At 46.8% G+C, this 27,666-nt stretch overlaps 2 protein-coding genes across 2 annotated transcripts in view; both read left to right on the top strand.

The window, feature by feature from the left end:
- Window positions 1–2,519: 2,519 nt before the first annotated feature.
- RPLP0 (ribosomal protein lateral stalk subunit P0) lies at window positions 2,520–7,671 on the top strand. Its single transcript, NM_001252137.1, is given in 7 exon segments — window positions 2,520–2,621; window positions 4,236–4,411; window positions 4,524–4,611; window positions 4,731–4,877; window positions 4,987–5,172; window positions 6,947–7,087; window positions 7,443–7,671. Coding segments are annotated over 7 exon segments (954 nt in total). The 5' UTR covers window positions 2,520–2,567; the 3' UTR covers window positions 7,605–7,671.
- Window positions 7,672–9,115: 1,444 nt separating this feature from the next.
- The window catches only part of GCN1 (GCN1 activator of EIF2AK4), a 59,312-nt gene continuing 40,761 nt past the window's right edge, over window positions 9,116–27,666 (top strand). The window contains exons 1-14 of the mRNA XM_038575295.1: window positions 9,116–9,154; window positions 14,640–14,742; window positions 18,498–18,561; window positions 19,093–19,224; window positions 19,729–19,837; window positions 22,448–22,546; window positions 22,642–22,776; window positions 23,635–23,703; window positions 23,822–23,930; window positions 24,637–24,711; window positions 24,960–25,088; window positions 25,618–25,668; window positions 26,002–26,100; window positions 26,313–26,486. Coding sequence (XP_038431223.1) covers window positions 9,137–9,154; window positions 14,640–14,742; window positions 18,498–18,561; window positions 19,093–19,224; window positions 19,729–19,837; window positions 22,448–22,546; window positions 22,642–22,776; window positions 23,635–23,703; window positions 23,822–23,930; window positions 24,637–24,711; window positions 24,960–25,088; window positions 25,618–25,668; window positions 26,002–26,100; window positions 26,313–26,486 — 1,366 coding nt within the window. The 5' untranslated portion in view covers window positions 9,116–9,136. The remainder of the gene's footprint in view (window positions 9,155–14,639; window positions 14,743–18,497; window positions 18,562–19,092; window positions 19,225–19,728; window positions 19,838–22,447; window positions 22,547–22,641; window positions 22,777–23,634; window positions 23,704–23,821; window positions 23,931–24,636; window positions 24,712–24,959; window positions 25,089–25,617; window positions 25,669–26,001; window positions 26,101–26,312; window positions 26,487–27,666) is intronic.

Genomic DNA, 27,666 nt, shown 5'->3' with positions numbered 1-27,666 from the left:
GAGCAAGTTGTTTAACCTCTCTGTGAATTTTATCATTGATGAACGGAAATGCTAATACTGTACCTCCTCAGGGAATTGTTGCAAGGATTCACAGCAGTAATGTGGACAAAGTACTTAGTGCAATGCTGAGCATGCAGTAATATATTGTCATTAAAAAGAGATCTTAAAAAAAAAAGATCTTAGCAGTAATTGACTCTAACAGTTCTCTAAACAGCTGGTCACCAGAAGCAACATCAGAAGCTTTGAAAAACACAGAAATTTCTAACTTGAAAGGGTGAAGATAGAAACACTCCTTCAGGCCTAGAATCTACCTCAATCATTACCAAAAAAACATATAGATATAGATATATAGATATAGCACAAATATTCAAATAAGTGTTGAATGAATGTATAATAAAAGAAACAAGAATTTAGTGATTTCTGCCTACATTCCAGGGACTATATTAAGTCTTAACACATATCTCATTTAATCCTCATAGCAACTCTAGAATGGGGATACTTCATTACTCCCATTTTTACAGTTAAGGAAAGGGAAACGGAGGGTCAGCAAGATGAAATTACTTCCTAAGGGACACCTGAGTGGCTTGGTGGTTGAGTGTCTGCCTTTGGCTCAGGGAGTGATCCCAGTCCAAGGATTGTCCTGCATCAGGCTCCCTGTGAGGAGGCTGCTTGTCTCTGCCTCTCTCTGTGTGTCTCTCATGAATAAATAAATAAATAAAATCTTAAAAATCAATCAATCGCTTCCTAGGATGGACACAGTTACACAGTTAGCAAGTGGTAGAAGAAGGATCTAGGTCTTCTGACTGCAAACCTTGCATTCATTCACTCAATAAATATTTGTTATATGCCTGCTATGTGCCAGGCACAAGACAAATGGCTCTGCTTTGGGAAGCCTGCATTCCCGCAGTGAGAGACAGACAACTAACAACATAGTAAATTATACACTGTTACAAGATGTAAGTGCTAAAAAAAAAAGAAGAAAAAGGTGTAAGTGCTACCTTAAAAATAGAGCAGAGTTAAGGGAGGAGTGGTAGTGGATTTTTTGGGTAATTTTAAACAGGGCAATTAGGGTAGGGCTCCTTTGAACACATGATATTTGAGCCAAGACTTGATGAAGTTGAGTTACTTTTATGAATGTCAGCAAGCCTTCCAGGAAGAGGCACTAGCTAGTGCAAGACCCCTCAAGTGGGAGCATGCTTTGGAAAAACGCAAAGAGCCTCGACAGGCTGGAAGGGAATGAGTCAGGAGGAAAAGAGTCGAGATTACAGAGGGGGAGGTCCAGAGCAGATCGTACGCAGTTTAAGTTTTAGGCTTTTATACTGAGGAAATGGGAAACCTTTGAGGAATTTTGAGCAGATGAGGTAATGATCTGACTTAGGTTTTATTTATTTTGTAAAGATTTTATTTATTTATTAGAGAGCAGAAACAGGAAGGAGCGGCAGAAGCAGGCTCCCCGCTGAGCAGGGAGCTCCATGCGCAGCTGGATCCCAGGACCCCAGGATCATGACTAGAGCCTAAAGCACTTAACCGACTGAGCTACCCAGGTGCCCCTGACTTGGCTTTTTTTTGTTGTTGTTATTATTGTTGTTGTTGTTGTTAAATAATTTATTTATTCATGGGAGACAGAGAGAGAGGCAGAGACACAGGCAGAGGGAGGAGCAGGCTCCATGCAGGGAGCCCGACGTGGGACTCGATCCCAGGTCTCCAGGGTCACGCCCTGGGCCCAAGGCAGGCGCTAAACCGCTGAGCCACCCGGGCGGCCCGTGACTTAGGTTTCAAAGGGTTCCTCCGTTTTGGTAGGGAGAAGAACAAATTGTCAAGTAGACAAGAGACCATGCTGTTTCTAAAAAGCATGTGCAATTATTCCTCAGTTCCACATAGTATTCTTTTCAGTTTGCGGTTTGGCCAGGGGGCAGGCGGAAACAGCGCTCAGCTCGCGAGCTCTAGCCCTTGCACCCGAGCACCTCCAGCCCAGCAGAGGGCAGCAGCTTGGAGCCGGCTCCTCCAACAGGAAACAGCGTCTTCCTTAACCGCTTGGTTTAAAGGCGGCTTCCCGTTGTCTAGAGTGGCAGCACCATCGTCCAATGGCTGCCGACCTCAGGGTGGCGTCACCAGGCAGACGTCGGCGCCAGCTAAGGGGTGGGGAGACTGTCTGGGTCTTTTGATTGGCCGCTCGGCTCACATATAAAAGGTGTGCGCCGGCGCGCGGCCCTCCTCTCTCCAGGCGTCCTCGTGGGAGGTTCGTGTGGCCGCTGCCGTCGGTCCGGGCCCGGGCCGCGGGGAGATGGGGGGGGCTCTTTGTGAGATCACGGGAGGGGCCGGGCCCAGGGCTCTTGGGCCTGGGGCCTCGGCGGGGGCTTGCGCTCCCCGAGTGGCGGCGGCGGCGGCAACCCCGAGCCGGGCGGGCGGGCGGGCGCGCGCTCACGTGTGGCCCGCCCCGCATAGGCCTCGGGCTTGGAGCCCGGTGGGGCCGAGGTGACGGGTGTCGAGGGCTGTCTGAGCTCCCTCTCTCCCCGCAGTGACATCGTCTTTAAACCCTGCGTGGCAATCCCTGACGCACCGCCGTGATGCCCAGGGAAGACAGGGCGACCTGGAAATCCAACTACTTCCTTAAGATCATCGTAAGTGCGGAGATGGGTCGCGGTAACCCGTTTTGCTGCTTGGGCCCTGGGCACTGACAGGGACCGTGAGCTGTCGGGTGTTGAGCATCTCCTGGGTACCGGCTACTAAATGACCATTTTAGGCAAATCTCGTTTAATTTTCGCAGTGTGCGGAGATCTGCGCCTTCTCCCCTCCTTGTTGCAGGTAAATGGGCTCAGGCAGGTTGAGTGGCTCCTAAGATGACAGCATTCATACTGTGGTCTGTCTGGCTTCCAAATAGCATTTATACTAAATGCTCCTCTGCCCCCGTTTTGGGAACGCCTGAGCCAATGAGTGACTCATTATAAAGTGGTAACTTGTTGCATATTAGGTCTTATCACGATACCAAACACCTCATGGGTACTTGGGTGGCTCAGACAGTTAAGCATCTGCCTTCTTCCGCTGGGATCATGATCCCAGGGTCCTGGGTACTAGCCCAGCTTGGGGCTCCCTGCTCAGTGGGGGGTTTGCTTGGCCCTCAGCCCCTCCCTGCTCCTGAGTGCACCTTTTTCTCAAATCCTATTTATTTATTTATTTATTTAATTTATGATAGTCCTAGAGAGAGAGAGAGAGAGAGAGAGAGAGGCAGCGACATAGGCAGAGGGAGAAGCAGGCTCCATGCACCGGGAGCCCGACGTGGGATTCGGTCCCGGGTCTCCAGGATCCCGCCCTGGGCCAAAGGCAGGCGCCAAACTGCTGCACCACCCAGGGATCCTCAAATCTTTAAAAAAAAAAAAAAAAAAATCCCGTTAATGTGTTTTCACGGATGGTCTTGAGGGTGGGGGAATCCTCCCTGCCCAGAAATGCAGACCATCCTGTTTTGCAGGCATTAGGCTGCCTTGTGGAGCTTAGTCTCTTCTACCCTATTTATCATGAAAGTTTTCAGACACAGAAAACTTAAAAGAATTGTCCAGTAGTCCCATATCCACAATCTAGATCCTGCAGGTAGCGTTTTGTTGTTTGTTTTATTGGTATTTGTTTATTGCAGTAAGCCTACCTTTTTTGGAATGGCTTTTTTGTTGTTGTTGTTGTTGATGCAGCCATTTAATGAATCCCTAAAAATTGGGGAAGATTATCTTGAGATCCCAGGATCTCGCCCTTTTGGCTCAGAGTGAGATCCCGGGATCCAGTCCCACATCGGGCTTCATGCATGGAGGCTGCTGCTCCCTCTGCTTCTGTCTCTGCCTGTTTCTCTCTCATGAATAAATAAAGTCTAAAAAAAATTTGAGGGTGAGTGAGAGAGCATGAACAGGAAGCCCAATGCAGGGACCCTGGGATCATGACCTGAGGCAAAGGCAGACGCTTAACTGAGCCATGCAGGTGCCGCAAAAATGAATGTTACGATAAAAAAAAAAAAATTGGGGGATTGAATTAGAAACTTCATTTTCACTATTCGTACTCAGTGTACAAATCTTTGATAAATTTGACAGTTTTACAACTCATAGCTCCCAGTGGGAGGACTTGTCCCAATTTCTGAGTCACTTAAAAAGCCTAGAAGGAAGGGAGTGAGATGGAAGCCGGTGATTATGGGGTTTGGTTTTTCTTGATGTTTCTCTTTCCTCCTGCTAAACATTGTTTCTGGCTTGTCTTTGTAGCAACTTTTGGATGATTATCCAAAATGCTTCATTGTGGGAGCAGACAATGTGGGTTCAAAGCAGATGCAGCAGATCCGCATGTCCCTCCGCGGGAAGGCTGTCGTGCTGATGGGCAAGAACACCATGATGCGCAAGGCCATCCGAGGGCATCTGGAGAACAACCCAGCCCTGGAGAAGTCAGTTCATTCTCCTGGGCATCTTTGTCCTCCTTTCTCGGTACCCTTCTCCCCTTTCCCAGAGAAGAATCAGTACTGAATGGTGACACTCTCTTGCAAACTTTCTTTGCAGACTGTTGCCTCATATCCGGGGGAATGTGGGCTTTGTATTCACCAAGGAGGACCTCACTGAGATCAGGGACATGCTGCTGGCCAATAAGGTAAGAAGATAATCAGGTTGGCTAGAGTCTCGTAATTAATTTTGCTTCTTACAAGGAAAATTGACCATTTTCAGCTTGTATTTGTGGAGAGGAGACTAATTAATATTGTTTCCCTTCAGGTTCCTGCTGCTGCCCGTGCTGGTGCCATAGCTCCATGTGAAGTCACTGTGCCAGCCCAGAACACAGGTCTGGGGCCCGAGAAGACCTCTTTCTTCCAGGCTTTAGGCATTACCACTAAGATCTCTAGGGGCACCATTGAAATCTTGGTGAGTGGACTTGGCTGGCCAGTGCTAGCCAGGCAAGTGGTGGGGGCTTGGTTGCTGTGGACCTGCTGGCTGTTCAGGTGTTGACCGCCCACTGTTACTTGTTCTTCAGAGTGATGTGCAGCTGATTAAGACCGGAGACAAAGTGGGAGCCAGCGAAGCCACACTGCTCAACATGCTGAACATCTCCCCCTTCTCCTTTGGGCTGATCATCCAGCAGGTGTTTGATAATGGCAGCATCTACAACCCTGAAGTGCTTGACATCACAGAGGAAACTCTGCATTCTCGCTTCTTGGAGGTACAAGCTGTCCATTTCAGGCCCTTGGTACATTAATGGTTGAGAGTATGGCTAGCTTCAGACTGGATTCCGGCTGTGCAGCTGAAATCAGCCGCATAATCAAGATGGTTATTTAATCTGTTTAGTTACCTCATCTGTAGAACAGCAATAATATAAAAATAATATAAGGTTGTTGAAGTTTTAAAGAGTTTGGTTTGTTGTTTTTTTTTTTTTTAAAAAGATTTATTTATTCCTGAGAGACCTAGGCAGGGAAATAGGCAGTGGGAGAAACAGGTTCCCCATAGGGAGCCCAGTGTGGGACTCATCCATGATCCCAGGATCACACCCTGAGCCAAAGGCAGATGCTCAATCACTGAGCCACCCAGGCGTCCCGGATTTAAAGAAATAACGAATAGAAAGCTTTCTAGCAGCTCTGGGCACGAAGTGAGGGCCGTTGTTATTCTAGCGACTGCAATAAAACATGGAATTTTTGAGTAGTATCCTGAGGTAAAGAAGAAAGAAAAGTGAGGACTGTGTGATACATAAATGTTGTTGCCAAGCACTCTGGGGAGAACTGACTTTACCTGAGATTAGTTTGCTTAGATTTTGCCATTAGGGACACCTGGATGGCTCAGCGGTTGAGAGTCCGCCTTCAGCTCAGGGCGTGATCCCGGGATCCGGGATTGAGTCCCGAATTGGGCTCCCTGTAGGGAGCCTGCTTCTCCCTCTGCTTGTGTCTGTGCCTCTTTCTCTGTCTTCATGAGTAAATAAATAAATCTTTAAAATAAAAAAAAAATTTTACCATTAAAATTTTTTTAAGGTTTTGTTTATTAATGAGAGACAGAGAGGCAGAGACATAGGCAGCTGGAGGAGAAACAGCCTCCATACAGGATCCCGATGCGGGACTCGATCCCAGAACTGAGATCATATCCTGAGCTGAAGGCAGACGCTCAACTGCTGAGCCACCCAGGCATCGGCATTAAAATTTTTTTTTTTAATTTTTTATTTATTTATGATAGTCACAGAGAGAGAGAGGCGCAGAGACACAGGCAGAGGGAGAAGCAGGCTCCATGCACCAGGAGCCTGATGTGGGACTCGATCCCGGGTCTCCAGGATCGCGCCCTGGGCCAAAGGCAGGCGCCAAACCGCTGCGCCACCCAGGGATCCCCATTAAAAATTTTTTAAATGGATAAGTAAGGTGATGAAAGATGTAATTCCTTTTCTTGGACAAATGAAAAATTTGCAGTTATGTATACTGCTGTTTTTGGAAATTTCATGGTGGATGAAATTCTCATCGGAATTAGCTTAACTTTTTTTTTCTCATGGAACTGAATGATGACAGAATGGGGACTGTTGAAGTAAATGCCATCATTGTGGTGTATGAAATACTCCTGTTTAGAGTAAGGGCAAAAAATGTTTATGAATTACTGGGTCTGAATTGCCTTGCCAGGAGCATTTGGTGTGAGACACAGCAAGTCAGTCTTGAAGTCTTATCTGCTGTTGAACTTTGCTTGAGCTTCACGGTCTTGTCTGTAAGATAGATACCTCAATTGAAATGTAATTTCTGGGCGGCCCAGGTGGCTAAGCGGTTTAGCGCCACCTTCAGCCCAGGGCCTGATCCTGGAGACCTGGGATCGAGTCCCACATTGGGCTCCCTGCATGGAACCTGCTTCTCCCTCTGTGTCTCCGTCTCTCTCTCTCTCTCTCTCTCTCTCTCTCTCTGTGTCTTCTCTTTAATAAATAGTCTTTAAAAATTTTTTTTTTAAAATGAAATGTAATTTCTTCCTCTCTCTAGGGTGTCCGCAACGTTGCCAGCGTATGTCTGCAGATAGGTTACCCGACTGTTGCATCAGTGCCCCATTCTATCATCAATGGATACAAGCGGGTCCTGGCTTTGTCTGTGGAAACTGATTACACCTTTCCACTTGCTGAAAAGGTAAAAACCCACTAGGACCACAGTGGCCTTAAATGGGATAAATGGATGGCAGTGTGTGGAGTTGTGCTTTAATCGTATTTTACAAAGCAGATACGTTTTTAAGAGTATACTTAAGCTGGGAGCAGGGAGGTGTGTCCTGGACTTTAAAAATGACAGGAGACTGGAAGAGGTTAGTTGATGGATAAGAGTGGGGCTTAAGACTTACCAGGCCATACTCAAGCTGTCTTGCCTGATCATTTCTGGGGAAGGCTTCAGTGGCTTAGAAGTTGTTGGCCATTGAGCTAGAGCTGAGGGGTTGTGGTTAGTAGGGGTTGTGGGTGACCATTTTGATCATGAACTTTTCTGCTTGCTTCAGGTCAAGGCCTTCTTGGCTGATCCATCTGCATTTGTGGCTGCTGCTCCTGTGGCTGCTGCCACCACTGCTGCACCTGCTGCTGCCGCAGCCCCAGCCAAGGTTGAAGCAAAGGAAGAGTCGGAGGAATCGGACGAGGATATGGGATTTGGTCTCTTTGACTAATCACCAAAAAGCAACCAATTCAGCCAAGTTTATTTGTGAAACAAGGAAATAAAGGCTTACTTCTCTTAAAAGTCTCTGAACTTTTCATTTTGTACTTGTTGAGGTTTACAGTGCTGTATACTAGACATTAGAGCCATGGTAGAGCAGTAGAGCTTTATTTGAAGTGGATGTTTCTTTCCTTTTTTTTTTCTTTCCAGTGTTCTTTTTGTAATTAAGTGAGGTGCTGCTTTCCCAGCATTCAGTACCACCCAGCTTTAACTATTTTCTAAGGATTTTATTTTTAATCTCTTAATCCCAACTCAGATCAAACTCACAACCCAGAGATTAAGAGGTGCATGCTCCACTGACAGAGCAGCCAGTGCCCCTAACTCTTTCTATGATACCAGATTTCTTATTTCCATGGCCATCCGGCTACTAGCCTACGTCCCTCTAAGATACTTTTGAGTAGGTGTAGTGTCCGTTGAGATGATGCCAGTGCATTATCTAACCATGGAGATCCAATTCTTGAGAGGTGGTGACTAAGATAAAACGTGATTGCTGCATGGGTAGGTGTTTTCCTTCTGATTAGAAATATGTACCTGGGTCCTGATGTAAAGGTATTTGTTGTAACTGGGTTTCTGACTATGGTTTGGAGGCCACTGCTAAGAGGGCCAAGAGCTAAGCTGTGCAGACCCCCTTCCCTTTTTTTTTTTTTTTTTTTAAGATTTTATTCATCTATTTATGAGAGAGAGAGGCAGAGACACAGGCAGAGGGAGAAGCAGGCTCCATGCAGGGAGCCCGACGCGGGACTCCATCCTGGGACTCCAGAACCGTGCTCTGGGCCGAAGGCAGATGCCAAACCGCGGCGCCACCCAGGGATCCCCAGACCCCCTTCCCTACATTAGTATGTAGTTGGCCCATCCATACACTGAAAATTCAGACCGTGCCCTGTGGACGGTGAGGCCCTTTCCCAATGTCCGCCTCCCACTCTATGGCCTTGCCTTCAACTCCCCAGCCCGGCAGGCTTCTGCCTGGACAGGCCCCTCTTCATCCGGATCCTCCGCTGGCAGCCAGACCGCCCCTTGGTCCCTAGCTGCTGGGTCGTCCACCCCTGGGTTACCAGCTCGGGAGAAGATGGTAGATGGAGGTGTCCCTTTTACTGGGTCAGTTCTGCCATCTAAAACTCTGCTCTAAAGGATGTGGTCTTCACTCAGTACAGGTCCACGTGGGGGAGTCCGGGAAGGCGGGTCGGAGGCTACGGGGCGGTCTCCCCGCATTACAAATTCTCAAAGACCTTCGTCCCCCACGACGCCAGGCTGAGAGGGGCCCCCGAGCTGAGGAGGGGGCCCCGGGGAGGGGGGCCTCGACCGTTCCCAGCGCCGGCCCAGGCACCCGATCCCGCTGCCCGCCTCCCCGCGGGGCTGCCGCGGCCGCCGTCCCGCCCGGGGGCGCCAGGCCCGTCCCCAGCGGGCTCCCGGCCTCGCCCTGCCGCGTGGGCCCGCGCTGTGACCCGGAAGCGCTCCGGAAGCGGTTCCGGAGTCAGCGCCGGCAGGATGGCGGCGGACACGCAGGTGAGGCGGGCGGCTGCGGGGCCAACGCGGCCAGCGACTGGGTGTGGACGGCGGCCGCCGAGCCAGACCGCTCCTGCCGCTGGCCTAGGGGCGGGAGGGGCCGGGGGGGCGGGGGTCAGTGGCTGCGGAGGGGGCGACCCTGGGGCCGCGTCGGCCGGGCTCCTCGCGGGTCTTGGTCCGGCCCGGCCCGCGCGGCGCAGACCGTCCCCGGGCTGGAGGAGTCCGGGACTCCGGCCGCGGCTTCCGCAGCGGCGCCCGGCGGGGCCCTCCCTCACCCTGGAGTTGCAGAAGTTCGCCTTTACGAGTCTCTGCTGCGTTTCCCCGAGTCCCCCGGCAGCGAAGCCCCGGCCAACACCGACTTTTCCTTAAACTTTACGTTCAGCAGAGGTTTCTGTAGTACCGGCTATGTGCAGAGACTTAGAGCACAGCCTTTGGATTTCTACAGAGCCGAGTTTGAGTCTCAGCTCGTTGATTTCCACGAGATGCCGGGCAAGTTACTTAGTCCCGCCAAGCCTCTTTCCGTCTATAAAATGGGGCTAAGGTAGTACCTACGGTAGAGGTTTGCTGTGAGGATTCAGGGAGATAAAGTAGGGCACTTTATACGTTGCTGGTTGTTATTAAAGCCTGCTTAAAAATAAAAGAAGCTTTACTACCTTCGAAGGGCCTTATGACCCTCGAGTGTTATCACTCCTTGTAATTCAGGAAAATATTTGGGGAAAAACTTTTTCCTCCACCTTAGCCTTGCTTGTAGTTGTGAGTGTTTTAGAGTGAAAAGACAATCATATGGAAAAAGGAACCGGTGTCTAAGGGTCAGCTTGGCTTCCTTGGATCAACAGGGAGAAGAGACTAAATTTGATTTTGATGGGGAGGTTCTGAGGCCGGAGAGTGAGCACTTAAGGAACATTGGGAAGTTGTGTATTTGAGAACTTCCTGTGCAAGGAGCTGGTAATTTGTTTCAGTTCAGGTATACTGAATCCTGGAAAGAAAAGCTTAGTCTGTTGGGTATTTTGGAAGGAGTTAGGGGGACACATAATGTTTAACATTAATACTCAAGTGCAGAAACCTTTCTTTAGAGCTGTGTTATTCAGGATGGTAGCCACTAGCCATGTGGGTATTAAATGGCTAGTTAGTGAAAAGTAAATGAAATGAAAAATTTAGTTCTTCAGTTGCACTAGCCACTTTTCAGCATGTGGATAGCCACATGTGGCTGGTAGCCACTGTACTGGACAGTGCAAAAGAACAATTTGCATCATCACAGAGTTGGACAGTGCCACTCTAGAGAGAAACGTGAACTTTAAAGCTGTTTGCATCTGGTCACACCAACAAAAGACTTCTCTGAAAGATCATGGTATGCATTTCTTTAGTTTTCTGACGGGGTCTCAATTCATTTTCTGATGAAGAGAAAGAAGAGCCCTGAACCTAAAAAGTTCTTTCAACTTTTTGAGAGAAACTATAGCCAAGAATTTAATATTATCCAGGAAAGGCAGCTCTGTGGGAATTCTAGGTAGAGAGTGGGTTGTATTCATGCATCTATTTTTGCTGTCTCCTCAACCCTCACTAAAAGTAATAAAAGGTTTTTAAAAGGATTCCCACAGAGATTGGGAGAGTAGAGAGCAGACAACAGCAGCAAACTTTTGGAAACTAGAAAGGGATGACTGGGAAGGATTTAGCAGACCTAAGGAAAATGAATCCTAAGCCAGCGGTTGGGAAAGCTGAGAAGCCAGCTGGTTCACATGGCAGAATCTCTGACAGATGGGAGCTGGGGGGATCAGCTACCCTCTGGAAGTGAGGGTGACTGGGCGGGGCTAATTTAGGAGATTGGTGGAAAGCCCTTTTCTGATGCAGTCAGATCCCCGCTGGCTGTCTTTCTCCACCTTGGCAAAAGCCTGAACTTTTCTCTCTGGAAAGTGTAAAACAGGATCACTGTGAGGACTAGTGTAGGAGGTCCAATATCCAAGGAAATCATCTGCAGAGTAATTCAGGAAACTTGTCCTCAACTGGAGGGTGTGTTTCCAGATCAAAAATACTCAGCACAGTGGATGAAGATAGACTCACAACAAAGCACATTAGTGTGAAATTTTATTTTTTAATTTTTAAAAAAGATTTTATTTATTTGAGAGAGAACACGAGCTGGGTGGGGGTGATGAGGACAGAGGGAAAGGGAGAAGCAGACTCCCCACTGAGCAGAAAGCCAGACATGGGGCTCAATCCCAGGACCTGGAGGTCATGACCTGAGCCGAAGCAGATGCCCAAAAAACCGAGCCACATAGGTGCCCTGTGTGAAGTTTTAGAACCTTGGACACAAAGAGAAGATCCTAGAACTTTGCAGGGCAAAAGTCAGGTCTTAGACAAAGAATCAAAAATCAGCATGGCAGGGGTGCCTGGGTGGCTCAGCTGGTTAAGGGCCTGCCTTCGGCTCAGGTCACGGTCCCAGGGTCTTGGGATTGAGCCTGGAGTCAGGCTTCTAGCAGGGAGCCTGCTTCTCCCTCTCCCTCTGCCTGCCTCTCTCTCTCTCTCTCTCTCTCACTCAAATAAATAAAATATTAAAAAAAAATTAACAGCATTGAACTTTGTAACACTAAAAGCTGGAGCTCAGTGAGAATGTCTCCAGTAGTCTGAGGGAAAATGATTTCAACCTAATATTCTGTATCCAAACAAACTTAAATGTGAAGCTAGAACATTTTCAGATTTGCAAGGACTTCACAAAATGGAGAACGTGCTCCATCTAAACACAAGAAAAAGTACATTTTTAGGGTGATACACTGTTGCAGCTATAGAGGGTCACCTACCAAATCGGGCCAGGTCATCAAGTTCTGGGAGAGACTTCTTTAGGAAGCTGGAATTTGGTAGAATACCTGGTCTGCCCAAATGTACAAGTGGTAAAAAGTTTGGGATCAAAGTGCAAATTAGAACAGATAAAGCAAACTGAGGGCAGATGGAAAAGTGCATTTATTAACTCCAGGGTTAATAAAGCTGTGTAGGATAGTAAACATAATGTATTAAATGGAGGTCAAGTGGGGCGCCTGGGTTCCGTTGGGTGTCAGATTCCTGATTTTTGGCTCGGGTCGTGATCTCTGGGTCATGATCTCAGAGTGGTAGGGTCAGGCTTCAAGCTCAGCAGGGAGCCAGCTTGAGATTCTCTCTGTACCTCTGCCCCTCCTCATGCTTGGGTGCATGCACATGCGTGTACTCTCTAAGTAAATAAAATCTTAACAAAATAGTGGTTGGGCAGCCCCGGTGGCGCAGCGGTTTGGCGCCGCCTACAGTCTAGGGTGTGATCCTGGAGACCAGGGATCGAGCCCCACATTGAGCTCCTTGCGTGGAGCCTGCTTCTCCCTCTGCCTGTGTCTCTGCCTCTGTGTGTGTGTGTGTGTGTGTGTCTCTCATGAATAAATAAATAAAATCTTAAAAAAAATTAGTGGTTAAATGCCTTCCATTTACATACAGTGTAAACACTGAATAGTAAGCTAGCCCATATTATGAAACTGAGGAATTATGTTGGGGAAATGGGGAGGGTAGGAGGTGGGGTTGGAGAAAGAGCTACTATAGAAGGCAATACAACTGAAAAACAAGTAGTAGTAGCACAGACAAGTTATAGAGATTATGGAGGTAGCTCCCAAAATCATGAGCCAGAATTGGTAAAAGAGGGTGCCCTTGGGGAGTGAAGACAAGAGACTGATTTTTCTGGCAGAGTTTCCAGAACTCTTCAGCTTTGACTTTTTTTTTTTCAAGTATAGTTGACATGATGTTGACTCCTTAATTATCTGTATGTATGACTATAAAAAGAAAAGACAGTATTAAAACAATCACTTATATGAAAGAGTTTTGACATGAGTTTACTCACTGCTGGTAGAATTATATCAGGGAATTAAATATTAAAAAAAAAAAACCTTAGCATAATTTTGTTTCTCTATAAACCCTTGAATCTGACTTTACTATAAGGCCTGTCTCTCAAATAGCCTTAGAAGAAAAAGATGAGGGCACCAGTGTGTTAGTTACTTGGGGCTTACCATGGCCTCTCCTAGTGCTCATGTATCCATGACTTTCTGTTCTCTAGCTTAGAGAATATTGGAATATTGCTCAGGAGCAGATTTTCAGGAGTATTTGAAATCTGTCCTGTCCCGACCCGTCCCCCGTGACCCCCCCCTGCCGTGCAGCTGTGCTAACATGGTTGGTGGTTGAAAACTAAGGGCCAGTTGGCAGTGGTTTATAGACCTATCGGTTTCAGGCTTAGTTTCAAAAATACAGGTGCTGTGGCTTTCAACCCAGTCTGAGCAGTGACTGGGAATCTGCTCTTTCATCACCTGTAAAGTGGGGATACTGATGCCTACCTCAGAGGCTCGAGCGTTGCTAGTTTAGTAGCTGACCTGTGCCAAGAGAAGAGTAAATGTTCTACATAGGTTCTCTCGCTTAGCCACTAACTGTCCTATGAGATAGGTGCTATTACCTGCATGGTATAGATGGGGAACTGATGGTCAAGGAGAGGAGATATATATATATTAAGATTTATTTATTAGAGAGCCTGCTTGGAGAGAGGCAGAGAAATAATTTTTTTTTTTTTAAAGATTTTACTTATTTATTCATGAGAGATACAGAGAGAGGCAGATGCAGAGGGAGAAGCAGCTCCCTGTGGGGAGCCTGATGCAGGACTTGATCCCAAGACCCCGGGATCACACCCTGAACCAAAGGCAGACAGTCAACCACTGAGCCACCCAGGTGCCCAAGAGAAAGAATCTTAAGTGGACTCCTCATTAAGCACAGAGTCCAGTGCAGGGCCTAATACCAAGACCCTGAGATCATGACCTAAGCGAAAATCAAGTCGCTTAACCTCCTGAGCCACCCAGGTGCCCTAGGGAAATGACATAATTTGACGGAGTGTCTACAGCTGGTAAGAGGCAGAGCTAGGATTCAATCTCTTTGCTCTCCATCTTTCAGCCACTGTACTTCCATTCTGCTAATGACCTGCCAGGATGTGGATATTCCCCATGTGGGAGGCTAACAAGAGCTGAATAAAGGAAACGCACTGGCATATAGTGGGTCCTCACTGGATTTTACATAATTCTGGAAGGATATTTTCTGTGGTGAGGGTTTGGCCTTCTGCCTTGCCTTTTTTTGTGTAAATTTGAGTAAGGTGTATTGGCCGGTTGACTGGGTTAAAGTAGTACATGTCAATTGGGGGTGATTTTGCCCACCAGGAGATATTTCACAATGTCTGGAGACAGTTGGGATTGTCAACTGAGGCAGGAGGAGTGGAGTACTGTTACTGGCATTTAGAGGGTAGAGACCAGGAATGCCATTCAGAATCCTACAATATAGGAAGACAGCCTCACAGCAAGAATTATCTAGCCCCAAATGTCTGTAGTGTGGAGGTTGAGAGACCTTGGGTCAAAGAGAACCACCTTGAATTCTGTACCCACTTCCCCAGCATACACACTCATGGTTTTGTAGTTTGCTGAAATTTTCTTTGTGGGCTTGGTCTTCACAGGTTTCCGAGACACTAAAACGTTTTGCGGGGAAGGTGACAACAGCCAGTGTGAAGGAACGGAGAGAAATCCTCAGTGAACTGGGGAAATGTGTTGCCAGAAAAGGTATTTGTTTTCTATCCATGTGGCCAAGAGACAATTCCATTTCAAAGTAAATTGTGCTCTCTGTGTAGAACCATGGCTGCTGCTTCCCTTGCCATATTTGCTTGTTGTCCTGCGCATTGAAACAGTTAGCTTGGGATGCCTGGGTGGCTCAGCAGTTGAGCATCTGCTTTTGGCTCAGGGTATGATCCCAGGGTCTAGGATCGAGTCCCACATTGGGCTCCCTGTAGGGAGCCTGCTTCTCCCTCTGCCTGTGTCTCTGCCTCTCTCTCTCTCTGTGTCTCTCATGAATAAATAAAATCTTGAAAGAAAGAAAGAAAAAGAAAGAAAGAAAGAAAGAAAGAGAAGAAAGAAAGAAAGAAAGAAAAAGAAGAAAGAAAGAAAGAAACAAACAAACAAACAAACAAACAGTTGGCTTAGCAGAGAGTTGATCCATTTAGGTACCAAAGGTTTTTTTTACAGTTTTCACCATTTTGATTGGAAATATTTCTAAAAGATACTAGGAATCTTAAGTAATTTACTAGAAGCAAAAACATTTTCTTTATGACTTGGGGCACCATTTTTCCCAGGCTGTGTTCCATGGAAGTCAGCAAGATGGTAACAGGGGATTGACCAGTAAAGATTACAAGGTCAGGGATGCTTGGGTGGCTCAGTGGTTGAGTGTCTGCCTTTGGCTCCCAGGATTCATGATCCCAGAATTCTGGGATCAAGTCCCACATGGGGGTAGCATGTTTCTCCTTCTGCCTATGTTTCTGCCTTTCTCTGTCTCTTATGAATAAATAAATAAAATCTTAAAAAAAAAAAAAGATTTCAAGTTCAGATAAGTTTGGGAAATGTCAACATTTTCTACTTCCCTCTGGGAGATTTCACAGCATATTCCAGGAAGATATTCTAATTTCATTAAGCTTTTTTTAATCCAGTGCTTTCCTTGAACCAACCTCTTTTTTTTTTTTTTTTTTCCTGAAAGCCTGTTCAGGGTTGGGGGAACACATTTTGAGAAATCCTGAGCACATGTGGTTATCATGACTGTTCCGCAACTGAGGTCTATCCCTACATTCAGTTGGGATGTGTAAGACTAGTTTGCCTTCATATAACACTGTTAACTATACTGGAACTGAAAAAAAAAGACTAGTTTGCTTTCATCCAATAAATCCTAATTAGCTTTTGAATTACCTTTGGTGTGTTTTTACTGTATAGCATTGATTATCAAAGCGTGGTCCCTGGACTAGCAGCATCACCATCACGTCAGAACTTGTTTGAGATCCGGATTCTTGGCTCTATCCCAGAAACTCAGATTTAGAAACCATGGGGGCAGCGCCCAGCATCTGTGTTTCAGCAAGCCCTCTAAGTGATTCCTGTGTTTGCTGAAGTCTGAGCATCATGGCCTTGTAGAGTTGGGTCTCCCTGTCCCCCAGCTTTCACTTCTTGTTAGTAAAGAGCCTGCTTCACCCAATCGCTCATTTGCTGCTTCTGATTCACTTTTGCCTGGTTACATACCCAAGCATTTTATTTTATTTTATTTATTATTTATTCATGAGAGACCCAGAGAGAGAGGGGCGGGGGCAGAGGGAAAAGTAGGCTCCATGCAGGGAGCCCGATGTGGGACTTGATCCCAGGACTCCAGAATCACGCTCTGGGCCAAAGGCAGACGCTAAACTGCTGAGCCACCCAGGCGTCCCATACCCAAGCCTTTTCAAGTTGCATGTAAATTTTGTACATTCCTGTTTGTCAGCTTCAAAGAGAGTCTCCTCTGCATTAACACTTTAATATATGAGTTTTATGGCACCTTCAAAAGTTTCTCTCGTCACCTTTCGTAACAGAGTTGTACTTAGAAGAGGCTGCTATGTGACAAGGTACTTACTGGCTGTACACACCTTCCAAGCCTTAGTGGTTGACCCTCCTGCTATGTAACTGCTGAATACTACATTTTTCCCATCTTCTGGAGGAAGGCATTTGACACACAGGTGAAGTTTATGAACCATTCAAGACTTTTTCAGGGTGATTTTACTCATTAGCCACCCTGAAGTTCTGCCGTTCAGGGTGAATAATACTTGTAAGTTGTTTATTTTTTAAACATTCTATCTATCTATCTATCTATCTATCTATTTATTTATTTAAACTTTTTTTTATTTATTCATGAGAGACAGAGAGAAAGAGAGGCAGAGACATAGGCAGAGGGAGAAGCAGGCTCCCTATGGGGAGCCTCATGTGGGACTCGATCCTGGGATCATGCCCGGAGCCCCAGGCAGATGCTCAGCCACTGAGCCACCCAGGCATCCCATGTAAGATGTTTAGTCACCTTTGATGTGCACGTTGATGGTGGAAAGTTAACTACCCCACATGAAATCTTTAGTTCTCAATTTTCTAATTTTCTGAGTCTAATGAGGAGGTATTGCACAGTGATAATCATTCTGGCCTCTCCTTCATTTGGAATAGTAGATAACGAAGTGAGTCCGTGTGACCCGGTTCAAGTTCCTTAACTTGTCTGAGCCTGTCTCCTTGGTTTGAGCATGGAGATTGCAATAGTACGTCCCCCGCAGGGTTAGTGTGAGGAGTAAATGAGAAGACGTGTGGATGGCACTTAACACTGTGCCTGGCTCTGGTGAGCACCCAGTGTATGTTAGCCCTTGGCCACACCGGTTTCTGGTCCCCATCTCTCTTTTCCTTGGTCACTGAAGTAGCCACGAGTCCAGGGGAATAGCGTCTGACAGGCAGAAATGGCCACAGGTTGGTTTTCCATTACTGACCCCTGTCGTTCCAGCCAGAGTATCTCTTTTCATGTGGCTGGCCTGCTCGGGTTCCTAGGCCTCCATTCTTCATCTTGAGGTGCCTCAGTCATATATCATATACCCATCATAGAGGGATTAGGTGAGGAACCATGTGTCAATGCTTAGGGCAGGATCTGGCACTTTGCACTTTGGGAGTACTAATTAAGTCTTCCTTCTCTTCCTCCTCATGTGTCCTGATGGCCATCATGCATCTTGCCTCTGCACTTGTGCTCCTGTGGTTAGCATCACTCAGGGTGTACATTTTTTTCTTGCCATTTTTCTATAGCTTACGGATCTATTAGGCTAAACTTATGTTCTTAGAACCTTCAGAAGCCACTCCAGTTAGAGGTGCTCTGCCCTTCTCTGATCCCTCAGAGCACTTTAATTTTGTCCTATTTTTAGAAAATTTTGTTAGAAGAAACACAAGGAGTTCACATACCATAAGCAAACAGCCAACTGAGTCTTCACAAACTAGACAAACCTGTGTAACCAGCACCCAGGTCTAAGCAGCAGAATACTCCTTGTGCCCCAGAAGTGCCACTTGCCCAGATGTTAGGTTTTTGAGGCCACTGTATCACCTTAGTTTCGTTCGTGTAATGGGTATCTACCTGAGAGCCTTTTTAAATTTTTAATTTATTTATTAGAGAGAGTGAGGGCGTGGGGGAGCAAGTGAGGGTAGGAGCAGAGAGAGAGGAACAAGCAGACTCTTTACTGAGTAGGGAGCCTGGCATGGTGCTTGATCTCACAACCCTGAGATTACTACCTGAGCTGAAACCAAGAGACACTTAACCGGCTGTGCCACTTAGGCACCCCCGAGAGTCTTTTCCTGGAGTCCGATTTTGCTGTGGATTTTTCCTCCAGGGAATTCCATCTCTAACCTACAGGAAGTGTCTGATGGGTAGGAGCTCATGTCTGGTAGAATGCCTGGCTCAAGCAGGTGTTCACGAAGTAGCTTGTATTGACTACTCTGTGTGTGATCTTTGGTTTCAGATCTGCCAGAGGGAGCAGTGAAAGGGCTCTGCAAATTATTCTGCTTGACTCTGCACCGGTACAGGTGAGTCTCAATTGAAGGCCCTGTGCCCACAGCCCTTTGTGCAAAGAGGTGGTGCAGGAGAGCTGTTAAGAGTCCAGGTTTTGGAGCTGTGTCACATCTTAGCTATTGGATCCTGGGCAAGTTACTCAGCTTCCCTGTGCCTCTCTTTTCCTCATCTGCAGAATGGGGGTGGTACTGTTACCCACCCCTCAGGTGGTAGTTGGTAAGTGTAGAGCTTCCAGAACAGTGTCTGCTACGTCATGAGTCTGTATGCTGTCAACAGGCATGCATGCACTTGGCCCAGTTTTGAGGTCCATAAGTCAGTGTTCCATAAATGTGTTGCCCTCACAGCCTTGATGGCTCCTTTGCCCTTATTAGCTGCCTCCAGAACTCCAGAAGGAGGTAGATTTCTCTAGTTATTTCTTAATCCCATCCTCTGTGATCCACTGGAATACAGTACAATCCAGTCTTCCAGAGAAAGATCAGCACTCAGCCTAAGCCACCTTGTCCCTGCCCCCAGTGTTCACCTTTTCCTTTCTTTCTTTTCCTTAGAGATGCAGCCTCCCGCCGGGCCCTGCAGGCAGCCATCCAGCAGTTGGCAGAGGCCCAGCCAGAAGCCACTGCTAAGAATCTTCTGCATTCTCTGCAGTCTTCAGGCATTGGCTCCAAAGCTGGTGCCCCCAGGTAAGAGAGAAAGGTACGGCCTACTGGGGCTTGCTGGAGTCCTGTTCAGGAGAAGCTGGTGCAGATGAGCTGCGCCGAGCAGGTGTGAGCATGTCTCTCTTTCCTCTCTGAAACTTTGAGTGACGCCAGCAGTCCACCCATTGCGATAGGAGGAGCCAGGATGTCAGGCCCAGTGCGCAAACCACTTTCCCAAGGAACAGGGTTGAGAAACCAGTGGAAGTGAGGCCATTTTGAGGGGAACCGTATACCCGTTGGACACAATATGGGAAACCATCTTTTTGTTTCTATAGTTGTGAGCTCTAAGAGGTGGGAGTTTGGCTAATGAGGCTTGCATGCCTTGTCATGAGTTGTTACAGATGACTTATCAGGAGCCAGTTTCAAGTTCTGTCCAGTTGTAGGTCAAGGGAGAGTCCTATATACCAGGCAGAGCCTTGTGTTGAGCATTTGTCCTCAAGATGGAGGGTGCTGCCCTGCACTTACCTTCTGCCTCCCCTCTCTCTACAGTAAGAGTAGTGGCTCTGCTGCCTTGCTGGCCCTGTCCTGGACCTGCCTACTGGTGCATATTGTCTTTCCCTCAAGAGCCAAGCGGCAAGGAGACATCTGGAACAAACTGGTAGGTTCCCTAGGTCTTTGGAGTAGTGACGGTCGGCTCTCTGCATAGAGTTAGGACTTGTTTAAGCACCTTTTTTGGCCAATGGCTCTTCTTGGTGCTGGGTGACTTAGCACTGTGAATTGTCCCGAGGTATGTGACTTCAGTGGATTGAGCATGTAACATCATTACACCCATCTGGTTATCACATATGTTGAGCTTCTGTCAAGCATGGTACTGGGTTCTGGGAGTCCACTGATGAGCAAAAGAAAGGCAATTCCTGCCTTCATGGCATATGTGGAAGACTTGACAGGCCAGAGCAGGGAAGAGAGCAAGAAAGACAGCAAGTCAATCAGAAAATATAATAATGTAAATAATTTTTTTTTCCTGGTTTATCATTCCTTTCCCTGTATTTGGATTTCAGTGTTGAACTGGCTAATGGAATGGAATTCTTGCCATGTGTTTTGGTCCTTTAATTCTCTCCTCTTGTTCTGTGCCTCCTTCTTCCACATTCCCTGCCTTGCCTATCTACATATCTGCTAATCAGAGATGGTCCAATAGGCCAGGTCAGGAGGTTGTTTTGAATATCTAGATGTGCTTAGTGGAGGGCAAGAGGAATGGTCTTACGGTTCATTAAAAAGGAGCCTGAGGTATGGCTCTGATTCTCAGTCATTATATTTGGCTGTATATGTAACTTCTGAGCCTGCTTCCCGTGTCTGCAAAGTGGGAAAAAGTGCTACCTACCCCATCTACCTCCACGAGTTGTTATGAAGAGGGGCTCAAGACGAAGTGTGAAAGGGCCATGGAAATGTACAGAGGGCTGTACAGGTGAATGAGGAGTGGCACTAGAAAACTGTAACGCCTCTCCTGAAGTAGCCTACTAGTAGGAAACAGTGACGGTCCTGTCCCTGGGAGGTTACCTAGCACGCCTCTGGGGATGACCATGGAGTGGCCATCAGTGATGACTGAAGGATAAGAACACTGAAACCTGGCAGGTAATAGATATTGGAACTGGACCCCCTTCAGAGTGTGGGTTTCATTGCTGCCAAGGCCTCTTTGTAAGATGTTTTATCATGGTTCCCTCATTGAAGATATCTCCAGTGATCTCTTAAAGCCATTATCCCAGGTAAGTAAGTATGCTTGTGGGTTAGTGAGGGGCAGGGATCATCCCTGGAGTGTTGTGTTTATGGTACAAAACACATCAGGGGCATGAGACCATGTTTGTTTTTCCTGTGTCTTGAATCTGGGTTTTTCCTTTACTTGTTGCCAGCGTTGACTTCAACTATACACATAGGTTGAAATGCATTCAGTTACTCAAGTATCTGTTGAGGGCCTCTATGTGCTGGCCCCTGTTCTAGGAGCTGGGGCAAAGCTGGGAACAAGAAAGAGGACCTTGCCCTCTTGGAGCTTACACCTTCTTCTTCTTCTTTTTTAAAGAGTTTATTTATTCATGAGAGACACAGAGAGAGGCAGAGACACAGCCAGAGGGAGAAGCAGGTTCCCTGCAGGGAGCCTGATGTAGGACTCAATCTCAGGACCCCGGGATCACTACCTCAGCCAAAGGCAGATGCTCAACCACTGAATACCCAGGCGCCCCTTTACACCTCTTTTTTAAAGAATTTTTTGTAAGATTTACTTATTTATTTGTGAGTGAGACAGAGAGAGTGTGCACACATGTGGGGAGGAGCAGATGGGGAAAGAAAGGGACAAGTAGACTCTGCTGAGTGTGGAACCCAAGGTGGGGCTTGATCTCAAGACCCTGAGATTGTGACCTGAGGTGAAACCAAGAGTTGGGTATTCAGCCGACTGAGCCACCCTTGTGCCCCAGAGTTTCTCATTCTTGATTTATGATCCTGAGTGGTTGTCCTGCAGTATATGTAACAAGTACCCTGCTGATGACTATTTATGTTATCTACAATTTTTTACTGTAAGCAATGCTACAGTGAAAAAACTTGTACATGTATCATTTTGTATACATGCAAATGGAGCACAGCAGACTTCCTAAGCATACCCTTTGTCTCAGGGTGGCCAGTCACATTGCTCGCCAGTCACCGTGGGTGTTTGTGATATAGAAAGTCTCTAGGATTTTTTTTTTTTAAGATTTTATTTATTTATTCATGAGAGACACAGAGAGAGAGAGAGAGAGGGAGGTAGAGACACAGGCAGAGGGAGAAGCAGGCTACATGCAGAGAACTCGACATGGGACTCGATCCCGGGTCTCCAGGATCAGGCCCTGGCCTGAAGGCGTTGCTAAACCGCTGAGCCACCCGGGCTGCCCATCTCTAGGATTTTTAAATTGAGCACCGATGATGTGTTTCACTCTGGATCGAATAGTGATCTCTCCACACAGGCTAGGATCATCCTATTGGATCCCTTCACTTCTATATTTCAAGTGCCTAGTGTAGTGCCTGCCATTTAGTCAATATTCAGCAAGTATTTGTGGAATTAATAAAGGAAGAGTTAAGGCAGGTATGAAACAGGGTGCGTATCCTTTTCCTGAATGGCACTTACTTCACTGGAATTATATATTCATTTGTGTGTTTTATTTTGTGGTATCTTTTTCTCCCTTGTGAGGGCCACGGGACCTCCATTTGCATTTCATGTCCTGACTCGAGCCTCTCCCTGTCCTGACAGGTGGAGGTGCAGTGCCTGCTCCTGGTGGAGGTGCTGGGTGGCTCCCACAGGCACGCCGTGGATGGTGCTGTGAAGAAGCTCAGCAAGCTGTGGAAAGAGGTGACAGGAGGCATAGAGGGTGGTGGGCATCGCTTCTTTTGTGCCACCCCCGCTGCCATGTGATAATAACACCTGTTTTATACTTTCCTCTTCAGAACCCTGGACTGGTGGAACAGTACTTGTCAGCCATTCTCAGCCTAGAACCCAACCAGAACTATGCAGGCATGCTGGGGCTGCTGGTGCAGTTCTGCACGAGCCACAAGGAGATGGATGTGGTCAACAGATACAAGGCAGGTGGACTTGCTGGGGGCAAAGAGGGGGAGCTTGCTTTGCTCTGGTGGCCCCAGCTCCTGTCCTCATCTGGAGCTCATTGGTTTTCTCATATGAAACCCTGGCCTTTTCTCCATGATATCTGAAGTTTTTGGAGCCAGAAAGTTTTCCCTCCAGCTCTGGCTTGGGGAGAATCCTGGCAATTATTGGGATGATAATTTGCCTGTTCATGCAGTGATTTATTCTCCTGCAGCTGAGCAGCTGCCGTGTGCCAAGCACTATGCTAGCTGTTTGGGTTGCAGCAGGGATCCAGGGAGCTGTGATCCCTGCCCTCGGGGAGTTGCATATGAGGAGTCTGCCATCAGACAGATAGTCATCTAATTACAAATGTGATAAGTGCTACAAAGAAAAAGGGCAGGAAGCAGTAATACTGTGTATTGGGGGACCTGACAGAGGCCATGTGTTGGGGGCATAGCTCTTATGAAGGAACTTAAAAGGTGAATAGTATTAGCAAGGTCAGTATGTGAGGAGGGGTATTTTGGGCAGAGAAAGCAGCCCATGAGAAGCTAGGCAGGGGAGGCGATTGGGGCTGGAGAGATGTGAGAGGCAGCCTGGCAGCCAGGCCAAGGACTTTGGACTGAATCCAAGCAGCTCTGGAAAGCTGTGGAAGGTTTTAAAATGATGAGTGGCATGATCAGTGGGCCCTCTGTGTGTGACACTGAAATTTGGGCATTGATTTGTATTTTGTTTCTGTATGTATGTATTTTATTTATTTTTTACTGATTTGTAATTTTCAGAGGCACTCCCACAAAAAGGATCTTTTAGGCCAGCGATGAGATGCTCAGAATGTTGGTCTAAATAGTCTTTGTATTCTCTAGAGTGCCCTGCTGGATTTTTATATGAAGAACATCCTGATGAGCAAAGTAAAGCCTCCGAAATATCTGTTGGTGAGTGAGAAGTGGACCTTAGCTGGACAAGCTAAATCCAATTTAAATTCTGCTTCAAAGCTATCCTTTATTCTTTGTTCCCATGAGGTCTGGATGCCTGACTCCTTTCTCTTTGTAGGATAACTGTGCCCCTCTGCTCCGATACATGTCCCACTCGGAATTTAAGGATCTGATACTGCCTACCATACAGAAGTCCTTACTTAGGAGTCCAGAGAATGTTATTGAAAGTAGGTCACTGCCAGACAGGTTGGTGGAAGGGAGATGCGTTGACTGATGAGCTGCTTCTCTGATACTTGGCAGCAGAAGTGGTGTGGGTGGGGTGAAGTATGTATTCACTTTGTTCCTCATTGGGACCTTGGGAGAGAGATCAGGGACCCTTTTGAGAATATGTTGAAAGTCATGGGCCCTTTTGCTAAAAGGATGCACAAAAGTATATACTGCAAACAATTTTAGAGATCCAAGAACTTTCTGGAAACCAGGTTAAGAACCTCTGCTCTACACAATTTGAACTTGGTGTGGAGGTGGCACTTGAAACTGTAGGAATGGGCAGCCCAGGTGGCTCAGCGATTTAGTGCTGCCTGCAGTCCAGGGCGTGATTCTGGAGTCCCAGGATCGAGTCCTACATCAGGCTCCCTGCATGGAGCCTGTTTCTGTTTCTCCCTCTGCCTGTGTCTCTGTCTCTCTGTCTCTCTGTCTCTCTCTCTTTCTCTCTTTCTCTCTGTGTCTCTCATGAATAAATAAAACCTTAAAAAAAAAAAAAGAAAGAAACTGTAGGAACAAAGGTGTGACCATTCATTCACATGACCATATGGAGATAAAGAGGGGTCTGGGTTCTTTGTGACCAGACAGCAGGCCTTACAGCATAGGAGTGTAGGGCAGAAATGGGCATTTATATCTGAGACAGACATGTTGTGTACTTTCTGTCCTCCTTAGCTATTTCCAGTCTGCTGGCATCAGTGACTCTGGATCTCAGCCAGTATGCCTTGGACATTGTGAAAGGACTGGCTAGTGAGTACTGTGACCCCTCTCCAGCTCCTAGAGTGGCACCTTGGGTTTTGGTTGTATTTTCCTAATTATTTTAGGAAAAAGGGCAGGGGATAGCTCAGTTTAGAAAGAAACTACATTTGCACAGTTTCTCGAGATCCTTATAAGAACACTTTGCTGGGGTGGGAGAATGGGGAACGTGGAAAAGACAGAAATGAAAGCCTGGATGCTCAGTTCTCGGCAGCTTCTGAGCTGCAGCTCTCTGTGTCCAGGTCAGCTGAAGTCCAACAGTCCCCGCCTGATGGATGAAGCCGTGTTGGCGCTGCGGAACCTGGCCCGCCAGTGCAGTGACTCTTCGGCGACAGAAGCCCTGACCAGGCACCTGTTTGCTATCCTTGGCGGTGAGTAAGCCTTCCTGGCTATGGGGATGACTGAGGTGTGGGTGCCGGGACCTGCCTGGGACTCGGGGCTCCAAGTCTGTGTGTGTTGAAGCCGTGTGGCCAAGGGAACACTTGCATTAGGATGTGGACATGTGAAGTGAACAGAAGCATGTGCTGGGCAGTGAAGACAGGGGTGATCTCAGGGTTTTGTTTTGTTTTGTTTTTAATTTAAGTGTGGACGTTATTGTATGTATGAAGGGAAAAGCTAGAGGGAAATACATCAAATTGTTCATAGTGTCTTTGGGTAGTGGGCACGTGGGTGATTTTTAAATATTTTTATGTTTTTTGTTTCTCAGATTTTCTGTAAGAATTTACTGCTGTTTTAGTCAGAAAAAAATCTAGTGAATGTTATTTTAAATCCAGCTTCATTAAAGAAAGGCTACTTCTGGAATCAGAAACTGTGTCTTGGTGTCACACACATGATTAATCATCACCCCCTTGGTAAATGTGGTAGATATGAATTTTGTATCTTTACCATCTCTCCTCTCAGGCTCGGAGGGAAAACTGACTATTGTAGCCCAGAAGATCAGCGTCCTCTCAGGTATAGAATCTCTCCTGGGGGTAGCGGTAAGTGAAGAAGTAGATGAGGTGTAACGTAACTGTTAGGTAAGACAGGTCCTTCATTGGATTTGGACTCTTGATAGACAGCCCAGCATGGCTCCTAGGACTCTGCTGCCTATCTGTGGGCAGGTGGGACTTGTTTGAGTCCAGCGGGAGGCCTGGTTTTTATAAAAGTCAGGATCATCTTGAGGACGGATTGAGGAAAAGACACTGATGGCCAGAGGAGAGGCATGGCTGCTAGGGAAGTGGGCCTCGGCAAGAAGAATCTCGTGTTTGTGATTTTGTGCTGAGCAGGAAATCCCCTGCCTTCCAGGGATCGGGAGTGTCAGTCATCATGTGGTGTCTGGGCCTTCTAGTCAAGTCTTGAATGGGACTGTGACTGAGCTGTTCATCCCATTCCTCCAGCAAGAAGGTAACTGTGCAGCATGGGGAGGATGCAGTTTAGACCTGCTCCAACTCATTTTCACATTCAGAGCAGCCATGAACCCCTTCTCACAGCAAAACTCCCCTGAAGCATTACTGCTTCTTCCCCCTTGTACTCCTGCTTGCTATGGGGCTCTGCTGGCAGCAATTGGACGTGGGCCTGAGATGCTGAACTGACCAGACTTCTACTTCTTGCCTTAGTTCACGAAGGCACCTTGGTGCATGCCGTCTCTGTCCTGGCTCTCTGGTGTAACCGGTTTACCACAGAAGTGCCCAAGAAGCTCACCGAATGGTTTAAGAAAGCCTTCAGCCTTAAGACCTCCACCTCTGCAGTGAGGCATGCCTACTTGCAGTGCATGTTGGCCTGCTTCCGAGGTGAGATGCCTTCCCTGCAGGGGTGACTGCGTCTTCTGGGCATCCTCACCATCCCAGGCCTTCCCTTGGTGGCCCAGCTTACTTGGCATCACTTCTCTTTGAGTTTCGGGCAGCATCGGGCTTAGTCATCCATAAAGCCTGGAATCAGTGCCCAATCTTCACAACCGACTCCAGCTTCTCCCCTTTATCAGACCTTTAAGTCACAAAGCTTTATTTGGAGAGGGTCTGGAACTAGATTGTGTCACTATATTATCTGGGGTCATGGGGAAGTGATTGATTGCAAGAGGCCTGATTCAAAAGGACCAGCTTCATAGAAACTTGACTTTTGACTTACTAAAAACCAACCACTGCCCTTTCTTCAGGTTGACAAACCTGTCATTTGAGTGTGGGCATCCACCTCTTTCCTAAGCAAAGCTAGAGGAAACTTTCCAATCTGCTTAGGAACTTGATCTCCACCTTTGAGATAGGCTTGTACTTCTTTAAAAAAAAGAGAAAAGAAAAGAAAGTACACTTCTGATGAACTGTGTTTAAAGAAACATCTAAGAGAGTCCAGAACTGCTGATTCCACAGAAGGGTATCCCTTCTCTACAGTGCCTGTTTGTCAATTTGCAGTTCTGCTGCATTGATCAATCTTGATTTTTAGATTGAGTTCTAGATAGCAGAGACTTGGTTTAAACTAGGCTCTTCAGTTTGAGATGTTTCTGCTTGATGCTTTTAAAATATACATGATATAAAATAAGCCTTTAAATATTTTTTGGTTTCAAATCCATGACCTCTTCCAAATGAAATATGTTTAGTAGTTAAGAAAACATGGATTTAGCTATAGTTTTAATAGATTTCCAAAATATTTTTTCAGTTGTTTTTTAATTTTTTTTATTTTTTTATTTTTTCAGTTATTAAGTGGGTTTAGTTTGTAGGTCAGCAGATTGGTTCTGGTTTTGGAATTTGGATCGGGAACTTGTCTGGTACTGGGGAAGAGCCCCAGACAGAAATTGGTAGGTGTGCAGTGCCCCTGGCTCTCCCTGAACCAGCTGTTTGGCCTTGGGCATCTTTTTTAACTTCTCTTGGTCTGTTTTCTTACGCATCAAATGAACAGCTGGACTGTTGGATTTGTAAGGATCCTTCTAGCTGTAACATGGTTGGTTCTCTTTCTCCTACTTCACAGCATTTGACAAGGTGA

Source organism: Canis lupus, chromosome 26 (assembly GCF_011100685.1).
Source record: "Canis lupus familiaris isolate Mischka breed German Shepherd chromosome 26, alternate assembly UU_Cfam_GSD_1.0, whole genome shotgun sequence".
In the NCBI taxonomy this organism is placed as follows: domain Eukaryota; kingdom Metazoa; phylum Chordata; class Mammalia; order Carnivora; family Canidae; genus Canis; species Canis lupus.
This window is presented reverse-complemented; position numbering and strand designations above follow the sequence as displayed.